At 45.7% G+C, this 16173-nt stretch overlaps 3 protein-coding genes across 4 annotated transcripts; 2 read left to right on the top strand and 1 right to left on the bottom strand.

Annotated features, from left to right (window-relative positions):
* Positions 1-410: 410 nt before the first annotated feature.
* On the top strand, positions 411-12202 carry LOC149372369 (uncharacterized). 2 transcript variants are annotated; one of them, XM_089566834.1, is made up of 10 exons: positions 411-570; positions 950-1007; positions 1096-1167; positions 2661-2808; positions 3102-4447; positions 7476-7689; positions 9261-9341; positions 10705-10875; positions 11575-11798; positions 11874-12202. In XM_089566834.1, the coding sequence occupies exons 1-10, from the start codon at positions 549-551 to the stop codon at positions 12022-12024; spliced, it is 2487 nt and encodes an 828-aa protein (XP_089422960.1). In that variant the 5' UTR covers positions 411-548; the 3' UTR covers positions 12025-12202. The 2 variants fall into 2 exon arrangements, with proteins under 2 accessions (XP_089422960.1, XP_089422959.1); XM_089566833.1 differs by lacking the exons at positions 411-570; positions 950-1007; positions 1096-1167 and adding an exon at positions 1348-1683.
* Positions 11726-13053, bottom strand: LOC149372370 (dnaJ homolog subfamily C member 30, mitochondrial-like). The gene has a single exon (XM_089566835.1). The coding sequence runs from the start codon at positions 12802-12804 to the stop codon at positions 12211-12213; it is 594 nt and encodes a 197-aa protein (XP_089422961.1). The 5' UTR covers positions 12805-13053; the 3' UTR covers positions 11726-12210.
* A 180-nt stretch (positions 13054-13233) lies between these two features.
* On the top strand, positions 13234-14461 carry LOC149372371 (tRNA-specific adenosine-34 deaminase catalytic subunit ADAT2). The gene has a single exon (XM_089566837.1). It carries the CDS (start codon positions 13249-13251, stop codon positions 13795-13797), a length of 549 nt encoding a protein of 182 aa, XP_089422963.1. The 5' UTR covers positions 13234-13248; the 3' UTR covers positions 13798-14461.
* Positions 14462-16173: the final 1712 nt, after the last annotated feature.

Here is a 16173-nt window from a genome sequence, read left to right on the forward strand (position 1 = left end):
CGCGTTCATCTGCCGGTGCATTTGTAGTCAAAATCTTACTTGTAATGTTTAAGAACACGTGAGCGTCCTTGCTACGGACGGCATGCCGCAACGTTATTTGCATTATTATACCTCTATGTTCTCCCACGAGAACATCCTGTTTGTTTTTGGGCAAAGGGACGACGCTAACAGGGTGCCTGAGGCCTGATAATGCTTTTTCCAAGCCGTAACACGTTTCCGAATCGCACATCTTGTCTGTAAGTAAGAACAAAGCGCACAGGAACCGCACAGTACACATCCCTGCGGGCGAGCGTCAACTTTTGCGCTTGCAGGGTGGCTTTCCCGGAGAGCATATCGTCTGCTCCTTTTCGCCGGAACGAAAGCGCTCTGCAGCCAATCACTGAGCTCGAAAGCGTAGCCAATGAAAACTGCCCATCGCCATGACGCGATTTCAAACCGAGAAAGGCGGCTGCGCCAGGCTGCGCGCTGGCTGAGAGCGCTGAGTTTTTGTTGCTTTCGTACTTGATTTTGCTATTCCGTTGCTGCCTAACCCGTTGTGACACACTACCATGAAACCGAAGATTCGGAAAGGTGAGTCTTGCGATGGTATATCCTACTTAGCACCCTGGTTCAATCGTCGGTTTTTGTGGTCTCGCTAGAGCCGGATCCGGCGCGCACGTTGTTGCGCATTTTTCTTTGTTGTATTTGCGTTTGTGAAAGTCTGCTCTAACGACCACCCACACCTGTTTCATGCTTTTTTTGATACCGGAATTAAATGTTGGTGATTGATGCGACAAGTTTTAACTGCCATTTACGTTCGGCGTGATAACCTGTGCTGTATGTGATTCGTGGTCGTTTCTGAGCGGCATCATTCCTTGCAACGTTATCAGTGGAATTTTCGGTGGACATGCGCTCGTACGAAGAGACATTTTGAATTATTCAGCCAAATTTACACGTTTTTAATCTCCAGAGTCACCAAAAAAGGCCTTGTCGGCATGGGAGCGGCGGCGGTTGTACTCGAGCCAGCTGTAGGTATTTGGTACTTACAAGCAGCACACTCAGTTGTGTGCATAGTAAGTTGCGTAGCTGCGACTGTTAATTACTTCACCTTTTCAGGCGAGAGAAGACCCTACTGCAGACTCCCTCTGCTGGACCTTCCCGCTCAAAGGGAAGCGGTACCCCTGCAAGGTAATAATGTCGATATCCATTTAGCGATTTTGTTGTCGATGACGGTTGATTCAAATTAAACTGATCGCTCTCTTTCGACATGTCTGGCGCCCGCCAAAAAATGAAACCTTCGCGTCACATTTCTCTCTAACGATATTCAGTGACTTCGTGCGCTATGGGTGCGAAACTACTGAACATGATAGAAAATGAGTGCAGTTACGCAGCGTTCTTGCTGTGACACCAGCGTGACGACTTGCCAATACTAACCGTATTGGAGTATCCATCACCGTTTCATACGTGCAGTCCGCGCCTTTCACTGACGCGCGATACAATGTCGTTGTCCAGTTACCGGGACTACAGCCTACTGTATAATGACCGGTACTACGACCGGCTGTATTATGGCCGCGACTTATCGGGCTTCTTGAGCTTTGTCGAGTTCGTATTTCGCGTGGACGACCTGATCTACGGTGGGGAGACGGACGGATCGGAGGACTCCGAAGAAGAGACGTCTTCCTACGATTCCGAGGTTTCGGGGAGGTAGACGCTCTTGCTGACGAGTTGCAAGTGACATGACAAATTACATTGCAACTACCACGCGAACGCCTCAAGCGATCGTGCTTGCTAAATGAGCCGTTATAGAAGTAACGAATGGCGTCAATTATTTTTCTTTGTTGTTGTGTTTATAAAGATAGACGTGCCGGAGAAATGATTAGTTAGCGATATTATCATTTCTGCGGCCATAGCTCCTTACATTAAGACATAACTCTCTCTAGCCGAAACAGACAGTGCATCTTTGAATATGCACCAAGTATTACGCGTAAGCCTTGTACTTACTTCCTAACAAGTGGGCATTATAACTCTGAAGCCTGAATGGACTGTGCATTGTGAAAATTTTCGCGGGTTGTCATTTCTGAATATAAAAAAAAAAGAAAAATTACGCGCGAGCCCTCTACTCATCACATTAACTTGTTGTATCAAACTTAATGATCTCAAAAACCTATGTATGTGTGAAGGCCCACTATTGTTCAGAGTTAGCAAACTCATCCTTCAGGCAGCATGTGTTTGGTCACTGACTTGTTTGCAAGTTGCAGCAGGCAGCAGCATCTCTTTTTGTGTCGACTTGAGACAATTCTTTTAAAGCGTGCATCTTCATGCTTTGGCATGTGCACTGCTGTCCTTATTAAGCTGCACAAAATTGGAATATTCTAAACTAGCTATCAGTCTCCCAGTGCCTGTAAATTACTTTGTAATGACGAAGAAGTGCCCGCGCGGCAGCGGGACTGCTCTCGGCGAGCGCGTACTTCCTGTTGGTGCTGTTGAAACCGCTGACTGTCGGTGAACGCCGTTCCGCGCCTTGTGCTTTGTGCCCGAAAAACCCATTACAACTTTAATGTTGCTGCCAAGAAGAAAACCATCTTGGTCGTTGGCCTAAATTTTAATCGGAATGTTGACGCTGATCTAACTTTAGCTATTTTATTTTGCTTTCTGTGGAGCTTTCCTTTGTCTTTTTTCAGAAGGAGTCCAGGAAGTAGGAAGCCTGTGCCACAGTCTGGGCCACAAAACAAACAACTGAAGTTGACACACCCTCCCACTGCTGCAAATTCCACCCAGCGTACTTCAGCATCCACGAAGTCACAAAACATTTTGAAACAGCAGCCAGAGGTGAGAAATGGAGTTCATGATGCTCAGACTTTGCATGCCACTATTTACGTTGAAATTTCTCACTTTGGCCGTTTATTTTTCTTTTCCCTGTGTTTTCTTTTTTTTTTTATTGTCTTGTAGACCGTAGCCTCCTGGCTTTCAAACTTGATGGCACTGTATGATGGCACTGTATGGCACTGTATGAGATTTCAAGCTCTTAGTTATACTGCGCTCTGTATTACATTTGGTGAAATAAGTTTGCAATAGTTGTGGCACACGAGAGGTTTGTATGCAACATAGATGTCACTTTCCAGGGTTCTTCGCCCTTGCCCAAGGAGCAGAAGTCCAAAGGATTAGGAAATCGAACACCTTCCAGCACATCTGTGACACCCTTGCCATCAACATCTAAGGCAGCCTCCAAGCTAACTGTAGTTAAGGACCGGGCTCCCATTGCTGGAACTACTGCGAAGGCAAAACGTGGAAGTTCCGTCTTTACAAAGCCCCAGGCCATTGCAAGAGGTACCAAAGCCTCTGCTCGAGCGAAGTCGCAGCAGCCTTCAGTGCCTCCGAAACTGAACCAGTCCCTCAGGGCCAGAGTTCCCCCTGTGCAGACTAAGGTTCAAGTCGCCAGAAGATCAGTGGGCAGAAAGTCAGCAGTCCCAACACAAGCAAAAGTTCAGGTTACTAAAAGACCATCAGGCCATGCATCTGCGGCACAAGCTAAGGTTCAGGTTACTAAAAAGGCTCTGGACAGAAAGTCGGCAGCTCAAAAGCAGGTAAAAGTTTCAATCTCCAGAAGATCATTGGGCAGAACATCTGCAGTCAAACCTCGGCCACTGGTTAAAACACCCGCGAGGAATCTGTCAACAGCGGGAATTGCCAGTTCTTCAAGACATTCTACAGCAAAGCGGACGCCAAAAGATGCCTCGAGCACAAAAGCCGACATAACTAGAAAAAGGAATTTGGAAAGCAGCAGCAAGTCTCGAGGCAAGACAGCTTCTGGCATCTCGAAGCGTGGCAGTGAGGTGCATTCCCCTCCAGGGTCAGCTGTAAAGCCACAGTCGCCACCACGTTCAAGCACGGTCAAGGTCGTGCGAAGCTCAGACAGTCATCTTGCTTCTTGTTCAACTCCATGTTCAGTGATGCTTAAGAATGCTACCGCGGGCTCACCCAGCACAGCAGCAAAGGTTGCCAACATGACTTCTTCCTCTGACAGTTCTAGTGGGAGCACACCCTTTCACACTGCTCACAGCATCTGCCTTTCTAGTTCCTCAGAAGCAAGTGTTTCCCCTCCTGGAAAGGTCAGCAAGATGTTTGCTGGTGGGACGCCTTACCGGCAGAAGCGTTCTGCCTCATTCAAGTCAGCAATGGAGTCTTCAGTGAAAAAAGCCAGTCCCAAAAAGACGGAGGTTGTTGCTGCTGAAGATGTAAGTGACGACGGCGAGCTGAACGGCACATTCACAATGGCAGAAAGCCCCATTCTGTCACCAAAGAGACCGAGCAGCCGCCTTAAGAAGCTGCCTCAGCCACGTTCCTCATGCCTACGTAAGGGCACGAGCGCTTCCCACATCAAAAAGTCTGTGTCCTTTACTATGCCGGGTCGGAGGAGTGTGACACCAAAGAGGCTACCAAAGACTCCCATGCGCGGCCGCACTTTGCAGTGAGTAACACGGTGCACATTTTCATTGCATGTTGTGTGTTCCTTCATGAAAGTGCTCACTCGGCAGCGTTCGAATTTTGTGTGCAGCCATGCATGGAAGCCATGTTCAAAAGCAAATATTTTGTTTACTGTAAGATTGGAAAAAGCATTTACTTCAGAAACCAGTTTTCAAGTTTTCGTCTACATACAAAGTTGTAATGCTGCTAGCCTGGCTGCTTTCATATGACAAGGGTTGGTAGCAGTTGTTAAAAAGCAGCTTTATTTGGCAGTGGGGCCAACTAAAGCTGGCCCCAGTGCTCCACTTGGGAAGTATTGAATCAAGGCTACTTAATTTATTTATGCCACTGATGAAACTTCCCATAGACTCCATACTTGAAAATTCAGGTGGGCTGAGTGCACCAAATTTTGACCGCTGGTCATTGCGCCTTTTGCGGCAACCAGTGATGCTAGGGATGTGCAAAATTTACAGAAAGAAGGTTTCTTATGTGTCGCTTCTAACTGACTTGAGAACTTATAGATTGCGCTGCTATCTGCTGACCTTCAGAAGCTGGTGCTAGAAGGCACCTGGATATACAGTCGTGCCTCGATAATATGCACACTCTTGTTCCTGAGCAAAACTGTCCATAACGCGAGCCGTTCGTAATAATGAATCACAAAGAAAAAAAAAGTGCTGTTATTACGGCCTGCTTCTGTGCAAACTGATATCCAGCGAAGTTGAACTTGTGCATGATTTTCAGAGCTACAAGTCCATTACTGTGGTCGCCATTGTGTTTAAAATAATGTGATGCAGCTTGATGTACCTAATGGTCTACGATAGGTTTGATGGCGTCTCATGGCTGAATGAATTAACTACTACTACGACTGTTTGCATCTCACGAACTGCTACTACCTATCAGTACTCAGTTGGCTGACAACTACTGAATGCAGCTTTCTAGGGGGCACAGTCTAGAGTGGGAGTTTTCATCACTGTCATTCACGCAATGTGGAGCGTAGTGAGATGCATTCAATTGGGCAACTTTGTGCTGTAAAGCATGAGACCACTAGAGAAAAGGGCCACCACTTAGCCATTCGCACTTTTTCACTGCATTCGTCTGGTGTCCTGCGCACAAAATGCATAAATTGAATTGCTGGTTGAGGCACTAGAGTTTTTACTCTCATTACCATCTATATTAACGATAGAAAAACGCATGAGCACTACTGGGCACCGCGCATTTTCCCGTTGTCCATTATCCAGACAGCAAGTTTCCATATTAACGAGGTGTAAATACATTGAAAAAGCTTGGTCCTTAGAAAAATGTCCATAATTTGAATCCATATTAATGAGGGTCATGTTAACGAGGCACTGCTGTAAGCCCTAAGTTTATTAATTGGTATGGCTAAGAAACTGACTACAGTTGCTTGCAGCTCAACAAAATGTTCGAAAATGAACAGCATTACAAAGGCTTTACTCATGCATCCATCCTGAAACAAAATATCAGAGGGTGCTTAATCTTGTGTGACATAAATATTAAGTCAGTTTTGTTGCATCATGTTGCTTCTTTTTGGTTGCTACTTGAAGACAGAAAAGCACCCTTGTTCCTCGAACCATGCCATGTAGTTTTGATTTAAAAGCATCAGTTTAAAATGTGAAGCTTGAAAGTACAGCACATCTTGAAAAAATGTTTGCTTGGGAGATGTTCAATTGACTCTCGGTAATTCGCACATTTAGCGAGTCAAGAATTTGTTCAAATTACGCGGAGTTCGATATAACCGGAGCCAGTAATGTACCTAATGTTGACGACGCGCCTGAAGGGTCAGTTAGAAGAAACCGGCGGATTGAATTAGTGAGTTCAAATAAATGACAGTCCACTACATTTTGCTGTACGACCACACTTTTAAGACGACGTGAGTCGGTCCCAACTTAGTCGACCATTTAGACCATAAACAGAACTCATAAGTCGTAATTATTGCGCACAGACATCTCTGCCAGTATTGGCCCCCATGAATAGTGTTCAGCAGTTGGCAAATGTATGTTGGGGCTGCGTACCTATGTGTCTCAGACTAGACAACACACTGCTACATGCAGTGTACTATCGCGCGCAGTATGACGGCCAAGCTCACAGCGAGGCAGCCAGGCAAAAGGCGAGGGCGTTGCCATTCCAGAGATGCTCGTCGCCCCTGAGCCCTCCCCTATCCTCTTCCTCTCTCACGAAGTAGATCGATGAGCGCTCTTGCAATGCCCCAGCTCAGGGATGAAGCGCATCTCTGATGTGGCCAAACCCTCGCCTTTATTTTTATTTTTTTCGCGCACATCACAGGCTTCACTGTGAGCTCATCACCCAGCGCTTTGCCGCACGCTCCACAGCATTGCAAGTCATACTGCGCCCGACAGTACTGTTACTTCCTCATCGACAGTTCATGCTGCCACGGTGAATGAATTTTAACTGTGGAAGAACCTTGTAACCTTGGGAATCTTGGGAGCCTTGCAAGGAGTTGCTGTACACTTTTTTAATAGTGTGAAGGACTGTCGTACTGTCAAATATAGGCATTCAGTTTCCGCATACGCAGTCCACACATGTCCGTGAGTACTTGCCCGCACTGTTCCTTCCATCACACTTTACTCAGAATATGACCACTTTGTTGACATATTGCTCAAGAAGTCTGAGCAAGTGCAGAGATCTCTGTAAAGGTGTATTCAAACATCATAAAAGAACTGTGTACAGAATGCTGCAGCACCATCACTACATTATTTTGTGAAACTTCTAAAGTGTTTCCGTAAACACACTACCAAGTTGTAATAGAAGTTGGGTATTTTCAGTGCCTTGCATTTGTACTGTCACGGCTATCTGGAAGTACCTTTCCTTGTCCAGCTTTTGTGATAAAATATAAGCTTGTTGTGCCTCGATTTGTATACTTTAGTTGAGATTCTTACTGTGTACAGCTGAATGAAGTACTTAGGGGCTGCCAATTTCTGTGCAGTATATCCATGGCAATTCATAACAAGTCCTCATTTGCACATTTAACATTTACGTACTTACATATCTTTCAGCGAAACTCTGAAGGAATGGCTGGGTGCTCGAGGCTACAGCTTGTCGGCATTGCGGAAATCTCATCAGGATAACGCTACGAAGCAAGAAACACCGTGGAAGTCACGGAGGTCATCTGGCAAGCCCCTTCGAACAGCCTTGAGGTCTTCAGAAAATCAAGTGTTGGGTGCATCTCCAGTACTTCAGAAGTCTGCAAAGCGTTCCTTAACCCAGGAGGTGAGTGTCACATTCCCTGCTTTGCCATCAACACAGCATCCAGCAACAGAACATATATTATCATGCTGCTTCATAATTATGCATAACTCGCATAAATTTCACTGGTCACTTCATCAGCAATCCAGAAACTGTGCAGCCATCAAAATGTTGTAACCAGTGCCATTTTTACTGCATTTCGTATCATTATGATTGTGCATACACTCTCTAGACATTATCAATGGCACACCAACTGCACAGCGTGCCATGGAGGCAACTATGGCTGTGCAACAGCACGATGGTTGAACGCATTAGTGATCCGTGGCCACAAGAGCAAGATAATGTAGTTGTGCGGAATAATTCGATGTGGAGGTTGAACACCTGCTTCTGCATAAACTTTCCTCTTACTTTGAGCTTTTAGTTGTGACCCTTCCTAGAATATAGCACTTGTCAAGATGAAGTGTTGCCACAGGGGAACCTCCTGCTAAATCAGAGGATGCATAATCACTATAGGAGGTAATACATGTGCGGTTAAAGGAATTTGTGCTGTCGCATCATTGCGGAAAGCATAAACCTGCATCTTTGTCAGCCATAGGGAATGCTGCTTTTGTGAATTCTAGTTGCTGCTTGCTGCCTTGAAGGGACGCTGAGGACGACTCCATCCAGTTACTGTTCTCAATAAAAATTGATTCTCTGGCTCTTACTGGCTAGGTTGACATTTCTTCATCAGCAAAAGATGCATTTACTGCTGAGAAAATTGTATTTAATAATCTTGCTGCCAGTCAATTCAAACTTTCGACGCCCTTACCGAAAAGGTTGTGTTGCCATCGTTTTGAAGTGAATGATGGGCTAGCGTAGCCACTGGGATTACTGCAAAAAAATCGATGCTGATGTGCATATTGCATTTGCAAATCGACCGGTGAGGGCGACACCTGTCTTTCGCTTTTTTAGCCCTTTCTAGCTTATAAAAGCTGTTTCGATACAGGCCAACTCCTGTTTGCCATCAGTGCCCCTTACAGGGACCCTGAAATGATTTCAATGTTCACATTCTAGTGCAACAGATCTGTAGAGGTGGTCTTTGTGGGTATTCGAGTCAAATTTGAAAGCTCTGCACGGACCCCTTAATTTCGAATTAACTTTTAAAAATTGCTGCTCGCAGTACCTCACAACAAATTAGGACAATACATCTAATCACACGTCCCCTTCTGCGATGACGTCAGTGGGCAGACAGGGCGAGCTTGAAGGCTGGCGCTTCTGCCCACTGACATCATCAGGGTAGAGGACGCGTGTTGAGGTGTACCGTCCTAATTGGTTGTGAGGTACTACGAGCAACAATTTTTAAAAATTATTTCTAAATTATAGGGCCCACGCAGAGCTTTCAAATTTGACCAAATACACACAAGGACCACCTCTACAGACCAGTTGCATTAGAATGTGCCCATCGAAATCATTTCAGGGTCCCTTTAAAGCCTTCAGCTCCCAGTTCTATTCGCGCAAATACAATCTGTTGAGTTTTGGACTGAGAAAGGCTCAGCAGCGTATTGCAATGTGTAAATGCCAGTTGTTGTCTGATTTCTCTCTTTTATGTCTTTCAGAGTGCAGATGATAATGCAGTTGTATCAAAACATGCCAGCGTGTCATCTCTGCTGACAGACCTTCAACAGTGCTTGGACGAGGTAAATAGGCAATACTTTCAGCCCTTCAAGCACTTGCAGATGAAAGCTTGAGAATGTATCCAACATTATAGTACATATATCGAAGGGGACTACAGAGTGAAAACCTTCATCCAGAGCAGAGCAGGCTGTAGTGCCAGTCGCCCTTGATGCCCTGTGGCCACTGCAGCCATTGCTCCATGAAGCTTACTTTCACCATTTTCTCTCCTCTCTACTCATTTTCCCAGCACTTGTAAGAAAAATAGCTTTCAGCCTAGTTTTTGTTGCCCTGAACTCCCTTCTCCTAAATGGGCTTTCAGTGACAGGGGCCTCTCCTGTGCTCATGCTTGCTGGCTTGGTCACAAAATCCTGCCTTTATCCAAACCTTCCCTGTCACGAAATTGAAAAGATTTCTCTGAATTTATCTGAGTTGTGAGGCTGGAGCTGGCAGTCTGTCATGGATATAACGCACAGTATTTTTTATGTGGTTTGGTGGGGGAAAACTGAGCCTGTGACAGACTGGATTGCCTCTTTGTGTTTTTTATATCTTGTAATGGTGGTGAAAGGACAGTAGAAAATATGGCTGTGTGAATGCTGCCAAGTCATCTTGATCTGTTTTGCAAGCCACAACAAGCAGCAAGCAAAGCTACAAGTGAAGCATGATCTGTGTTCGTGTTGTATTGCACAAAATTTCAAGACAGATGAGACTTATTTGAAATTTGTAAACTGTGGGGTTTAACATCCCGAAACGACACGAGCTGTAAGGGACGCCGTAGTGCAGGTCTCCAGAATAATTTTGACCACCGGGGCTTCCTAATGTGTGCTGACATCGCACAGCACACCGCCACTTTTGTATTTTGCCTACATCGAAATATGGCCGCTGTGGCCAGATTTGAACCCGTGGCCTTGGGATCAGCAGCTGAACACCAAAGCAGCAGCACTGCTATACAGTATACTAAGGCCATCTATTCCTGAAATTTCCTGTCCTTTATTCCACTGAAAAATTTTTTGCTGTTGTGGCAGCACAGAATATGCTGCAATCATGGTCTCAGTGAGACTGGAAATGTACAGGCTGTTTCACACTTGGAGGCAAACTGGGAGCATGTGACCTCCGCACTTTGGGAACTGCTGCCGCCGAAATCGGGCAAGAATGGGCAGCACCAACCACATGCACGGAAAGAGCAGCCGGTCGTGCTTAGTGCACATACACCTTTGCCACTGATTCTCCCGGCTGGCTTCGCAAAGTGCGGCAGTCACGCGCTCCTGGTGCACACAGTGAAACCAGGTGAAACCAGGGAGTGAAACCAGGAACAGCCTGCACACAATGAAACCAGGATTACCTCTGCATTTACCACCGCAGTCACGACTTCTTCCTTTGTTTTGACAGCCGAACCCTCCAGAGGACATTGAAACATGGCTGGACCAGCTTGAAGAGCAAGTGCCCAATGTAACGGAATACTCAACCTATTGGTTGTGCCGCTGCCTCTGTTACGAAAAGGCAGGTAATCTGACAGAAGCCATAAGGTCACTCGCCGCAGGACTGGAATTTGTTACTACCGTAAGTTTTATCAAGGGACCTTTTACATTTATCACAGTAGCCTAATGTTACATTTGTTGCCACTAAATTGGGAAGCTGCCACTGGGTATTTTACAAGTTTCAAGTGCATGCCAGTCAAGTCTTTAAACATGCAGTATAGGGAGTGTATTGAACTCTCTGACAATGTGCCAGAAGCATGATTTTATAGTTGACAGCTACAGCAAATCGGGAATAGTTTTTAATTTCAGATAGCTGCATTGATGGACTAGATCAACTATTTTTGCAGAACGATGATGGAAGGTTCAATACCTGTCAATCTTTTGCTGTTATTACATCTGGTGCAAACCATTTAGGGTTGCTTTAATTATCATTAATATCAATTATCATCAGTTATCATTTGACTGTCATGCAATGGAGACCTATTTCAAATTCCAGAAGAAGGGATAAGTACCTAACTTTTGCATGTCTACTGCAGATATGCACTTCTAGTGTTATTTGTGAAATTGGCTTTCTGTAAAAGATGCTGGGCACTGTACCAACTCATAGCAGGCAATACTTTGTGTCAGTGCCCTGGCTACTGGTATTTAAATAAGTAGCAGTAGCATGAAACCGCAGTGGATTGGAATTCCCTTACTGCTAATATGCCAGCTTTACATGCTGAGGCAACATTGTGAATTGTGGTGTTATGGGTAGTAAGCCACAGCTGTTTCGCACCAACAGGGACGCAGTGAACTGGCTGATGTCCTGGACAACCTTATGAAAAGGACATCAGAGAAAGAACCCAAAGCAGCGCATGGCTCACCATCACCCTCTGAAAAACGAAAGAGTAAGGCGAGTACCGGGCCACGCAAGAAGCGGAAGAATCTCGAGGTTGTGTCAACAGAAAACATGTTTGACTCAACAATCATTGATTACAAGGTCTATGAAGAGCCTAGCCTAAAACGGTAAGTAACCAGTTTTCCACTGAGCCCTAGGCTTGCTTGTTGCAGAAGTAAAGAAAACACAACGAATTTATGCAGGCTGTCAGCAGTGATTCACGGGAAAGAAACTGCAAGTGTGGCCGTGATGACTCCTGTGCGAAGGTCCTCTCGACATTCCAAGCGTCGTTCCAGTGTTGTGTCACCACAAAACTTGCTGTACAAATCGAACCCCGCACTCGAAGCTGAGTGAGTGCCAGCAGACATGGCTTGACTACAATGGGCAGGAGAACACTGCACCATCAGCTTTAAACTTGCGCCTGCCACGGTAATAAACTTGTTTCTTTGCGTGTGGTTTTGCAGGCGCCGAATGTAACTTTTGTCACTGCGGCTCCGCAAATGCCTTCGGTGAATAAAGAGTGTGTGTACAATGGCGTGGTTATTTCTTCCGTTTCCCCTCTGGTGTGGTGGGAACGTCGTGCCTCGAGTCCCAATCGTGCAGTGCAGCCATTATAAAGATGACAACCATGATCAGTGTAAGGACTACGCCGGTTCCTTTTTCCCTCGTCAGCTCCTGCTGTCGCATGTACTGTTCGTACTTCTTCTTGCGAACCTGATACGAATGCACGGCTTCTCCGTAGTGCTCCTTGTAAAATTCGTCGAAGTTGTAAATTGGAGTGCGGCCACTCATGGGCGTTTGCCGCAGCGTCGGTTTTCTAGCGTGGAAGGTAGTCGCCCTCTGAGGCGCAGTGCCAATGCGCTCGTCGTATGTGGCGCGCAAGGACTCGTTTGAAAGCGTGTCGTACGCGGCGGTGATCTCCTGGAAGCGCTCACTGGCTGCGCTGCTTCCCTTGTTCTTGTCTGGGTGATGCCTCATAGAAAGCCTGTAGTAGGCCGCCTTGATTTCGTTCTGCTTTGCGTTTGGACTGACCTCCAGAATGTCATAGAAAGTCCTCCTTGCATTGGAAGCGAGGTGTCTACTCGGCACAATGCCGCAAGTTGCCCGCGGAAACTTTACCACCCGAGCCCGCATCTTCGGTAGCCGGTCTTGCTACGATATACGCGTGTAGCAACTCGTAGACGAGGCATTCCGTACTTCCACTGTGAATGCTGCACAACTAACACCAGTCGTCGTGGTCAGTTCGGGTTCACATCACAGCTTTAAAACCGTCGGGGTCTGTCTGAAGGTTACGGTCGACGCGTTACAGCGTGCAAAACGAAACCCGTCATTGATTGTGGTTGGAAATGCGCCACCATACGTTCAGGCTTCACTTTGCGACCTTCCGGCTGTGGTGCTGTGGTTATAAGGCAAATTTATCTACACCAAAGCAACTCCAGTATTTTATTATTTTTGTACAATATTTAGGTAGATCTGTTTTTGCATAACTATGAAAAATGCGCACAACTTTGCGATCATAGGGAACGACTCCGATCCAATCCAATCCGTATTGTAATCGTCAACACAAGGTAGGTCAACATGTCTACCCCGTGTGGAGAAGCTGCCAACTTCCATGTGATGAGCGAATGTTTCCGCCTTGCAAATGAAGCACTGGCTTCGGGCGAAGTGCCTGTAGGTTGCGTTATGGTCTATGATGGCAAGCCTGTTGCCCGGGACAGGAATCGCGTTAACGAATTCAAGAACGCCTGTCGCCACGCCGAGATGGGTTGCGTTGACCAAGTGCTTGCCTGGTGCGAAGAGCGTGGACTGGACTTCGGAAGCGTGTTCCGTGCGATCTCAGTTTATGTTACGGTAGAGCCGTGTATCATGTGTGGTTCCGCCCTGAAAAAGCTCGGTGTCAAAAGGATTGTTTTCGGATGCGCAAACGAGCGTTTTGGAGGAGTCGGGTCTGTGCTGAACGTCTTCGACGGCGACGAGCATGGCACCGAGGTTGTATCTGGCGTTTGGGCCGAGCAAGCTGTTGACTTGCTAAAGACATTCTACACTGGCGAAAACCCGAACGCGCCGTGTCCGAAACCAAAGGCTCACCGAAAGTCAGAAACAACAGCCGTCGTGGTCAACAGCTGACGTCTGCCCTTTACGCACTGTTCTGAAGATGTCATGTGGCGCACACACGATAGCGCAGATGTACAGAGCCGAGTGCCAGGCTCCTGATTTTGCAGAGCAGTTTTGAATTTAGGCTGACCCTTCAAGGCACATTAGACACGGCGTAGTCTACGGTGCATTTCGAGTGGCTGAAAAAGGGAACAGATGGTGCTCTACGGGAACCAACGAATTAAAGCCGAGGATGTTTTTTTTTATTATTTACGAAGAATCTTAGTAAAATAATTGAACGTGTGAGTTTTGCGAGACCAGCGAAATGAGATGTGTAAGAAGTTGCACTGAAAGTTTACAAGTGGCTCGATATCTTTGCACTGCTCGAAACATCAGGTGCCTCATAGCATCTTTTCTCAGTAGCAACTGCTTGCTTCTTAAACGCGAAAACAGGCAGACTGCAGTGCAGAACACTGTGTAACCCCGACAAGCCAACCCTGCCTTTAAAATCTGCGAATTGAAACTCAAGCTGCAGTCGTCAATCCCAGATTGGCAAGTTCCTTTACCAAAATCAGAATGCCACACATACTAAATAGTTTCTTACCAATACCTTGACAAAGTTTCCACCCACGTTTGATGACAGGGAATCAATGCTTTGTCTTAAAATTCTGAAATAAATGCCTCGTCCCAAAAACCATTACTTTCTCTTCACTGACGACAAATGCAGGAACATTCTGAAATAAATGCCTCGTCCCAAAAACCATTACTTTCGCTTCACTGACGACAAATGCAGGAACATTCTGAAATAAATGCCTCGTCCCAAAATCCATTACTTTCTCTTCACTGACGACAAATGCAGGAACATTCTGAAATAAATGCCTCATCTCAAAAACCATTACTTTCTCTTCATTGACGACAAATGCAGGAGCAGCAACAGTAGAGAAGTGTAACACACCAATTGAGCAAGGTCACTGATAAAAAAGGAGTTACCAAAATAAAGAACTTGAACTGTAGCCGTGACGGAAGCCTCCACTTGACAATGACAGCCTGCCTCAAAACATATTTATGGAAGCCTACAGAAACATCAGCTACAGTGTGCCCTTTAAAGGTAGATAACATGTTCACTTGATGCAAGGCTATACAGTGCAAGGTAGTTATTTAGATTCCAGGTCATACAGATATGACTGGAAATGAAAACTTGCTGGCCCATGTGAATACTGGTTGTGCACCCGACATTCCCGGGAAACAAAATACATTGCAGCATGAGAAGAAATGCAGTCCACCCAAAGCACTGTGATATCTCAAATGCACACAAATTGCTTGCCATGGAAAAAGGATTGCTACTTTAACAAGCACAGACAAAAAACTTTACAAAAAAAGTATTTTTTCTATAAAAACTTTATTTATTACCTTCAGCACAGAATTCCTTCAGTCACCCAAAAGTACTCTCCATTAAATGCGATGCACTTGTCAAGTCTTTTTTCCCACTGTTTGAAGTATCTCTGGAACTCTTCAACTTTGATATCGTCCAGTGCCCTTTGCAAAGCTGTTTTTACGGCCTCCACATCACCAAAACGCTTTCCTTTTAGGTTTTTCTCCATTCCCGGAAAGATAAAAAAGTCGCACGGGGCTAGGTCTGGTGAATACGGAGGGTGGGGAATGACAGGCCATCTCAACAGGCCAAATAGTGGGTCACTCGTAAGGCCGTGTGCGCGGAGGCGTTGTTGTGATGAAGGAACCAATCACCTGATCGCTAAAGTTCCGAACGTTTCTTCCACATATCCTCTCCAGACATCTTAAAACTTTTTAAATAAAAGTGCTGGTTAACAGTCTGGCCAGGGGAACAAATTCTTGATGCACAATTCCCCGAACATCAAAAAAGTAAATGATCATTGTCTTCACATTCGACTTCAACTGTCTTGCTTTTTTTGGTCTGGGAGAGTTGGGAGACTTCCACTGGCTTGACGCTTGCTTAGTTTCTGGGTAATGCCCATAACACCAACTCTCATCACCTTAACGACTTTGGTCAAGAAGTTTGAATCACTTTCAATCTCTATAAGACCCGGCTCAAATTCAATTGAATGTTTTTTTGATCCTGTGTGAGAAGGTGAGGAACAAATTTAGCGGAAAAATGTCTTATTTGCAACTGCTCAGTCAAAATCCGCTGACGCGAGCTCCAGCTCACACCCGTCTCTTCTGAAATTTGGTCAATCGTGAAACAACGATCTTCATTGATTTTATGCTGGATTTTTTAAACGTTTTCATCGTTTCGGGACGTTGAAGGATGCCCAGAATGAGCATGGTCTTCAACACTCATCTCACCACGTTTGAAGCGCCCAAACCACGCGAAAAATTTGTGTGCAGCTCATAGCATCCTCTTTAAAAGCCTGCTGCAACATTTGGTAAGCT

The sequence above is a fragment of the Amblyomma mixtum genome, chromosome 1 (genome assembly GCF_055824585.1).
Source record: "Amblyomma mixtum isolate Tamu chromosome 1, ASM5582458v1, whole genome shotgun sequence".
Lineage (NCBI taxonomy): Eukaryota > Metazoa > Arthropoda > Arachnida > Ixodida > Ixodidae > Amblyomma > Amblyomma mixtum.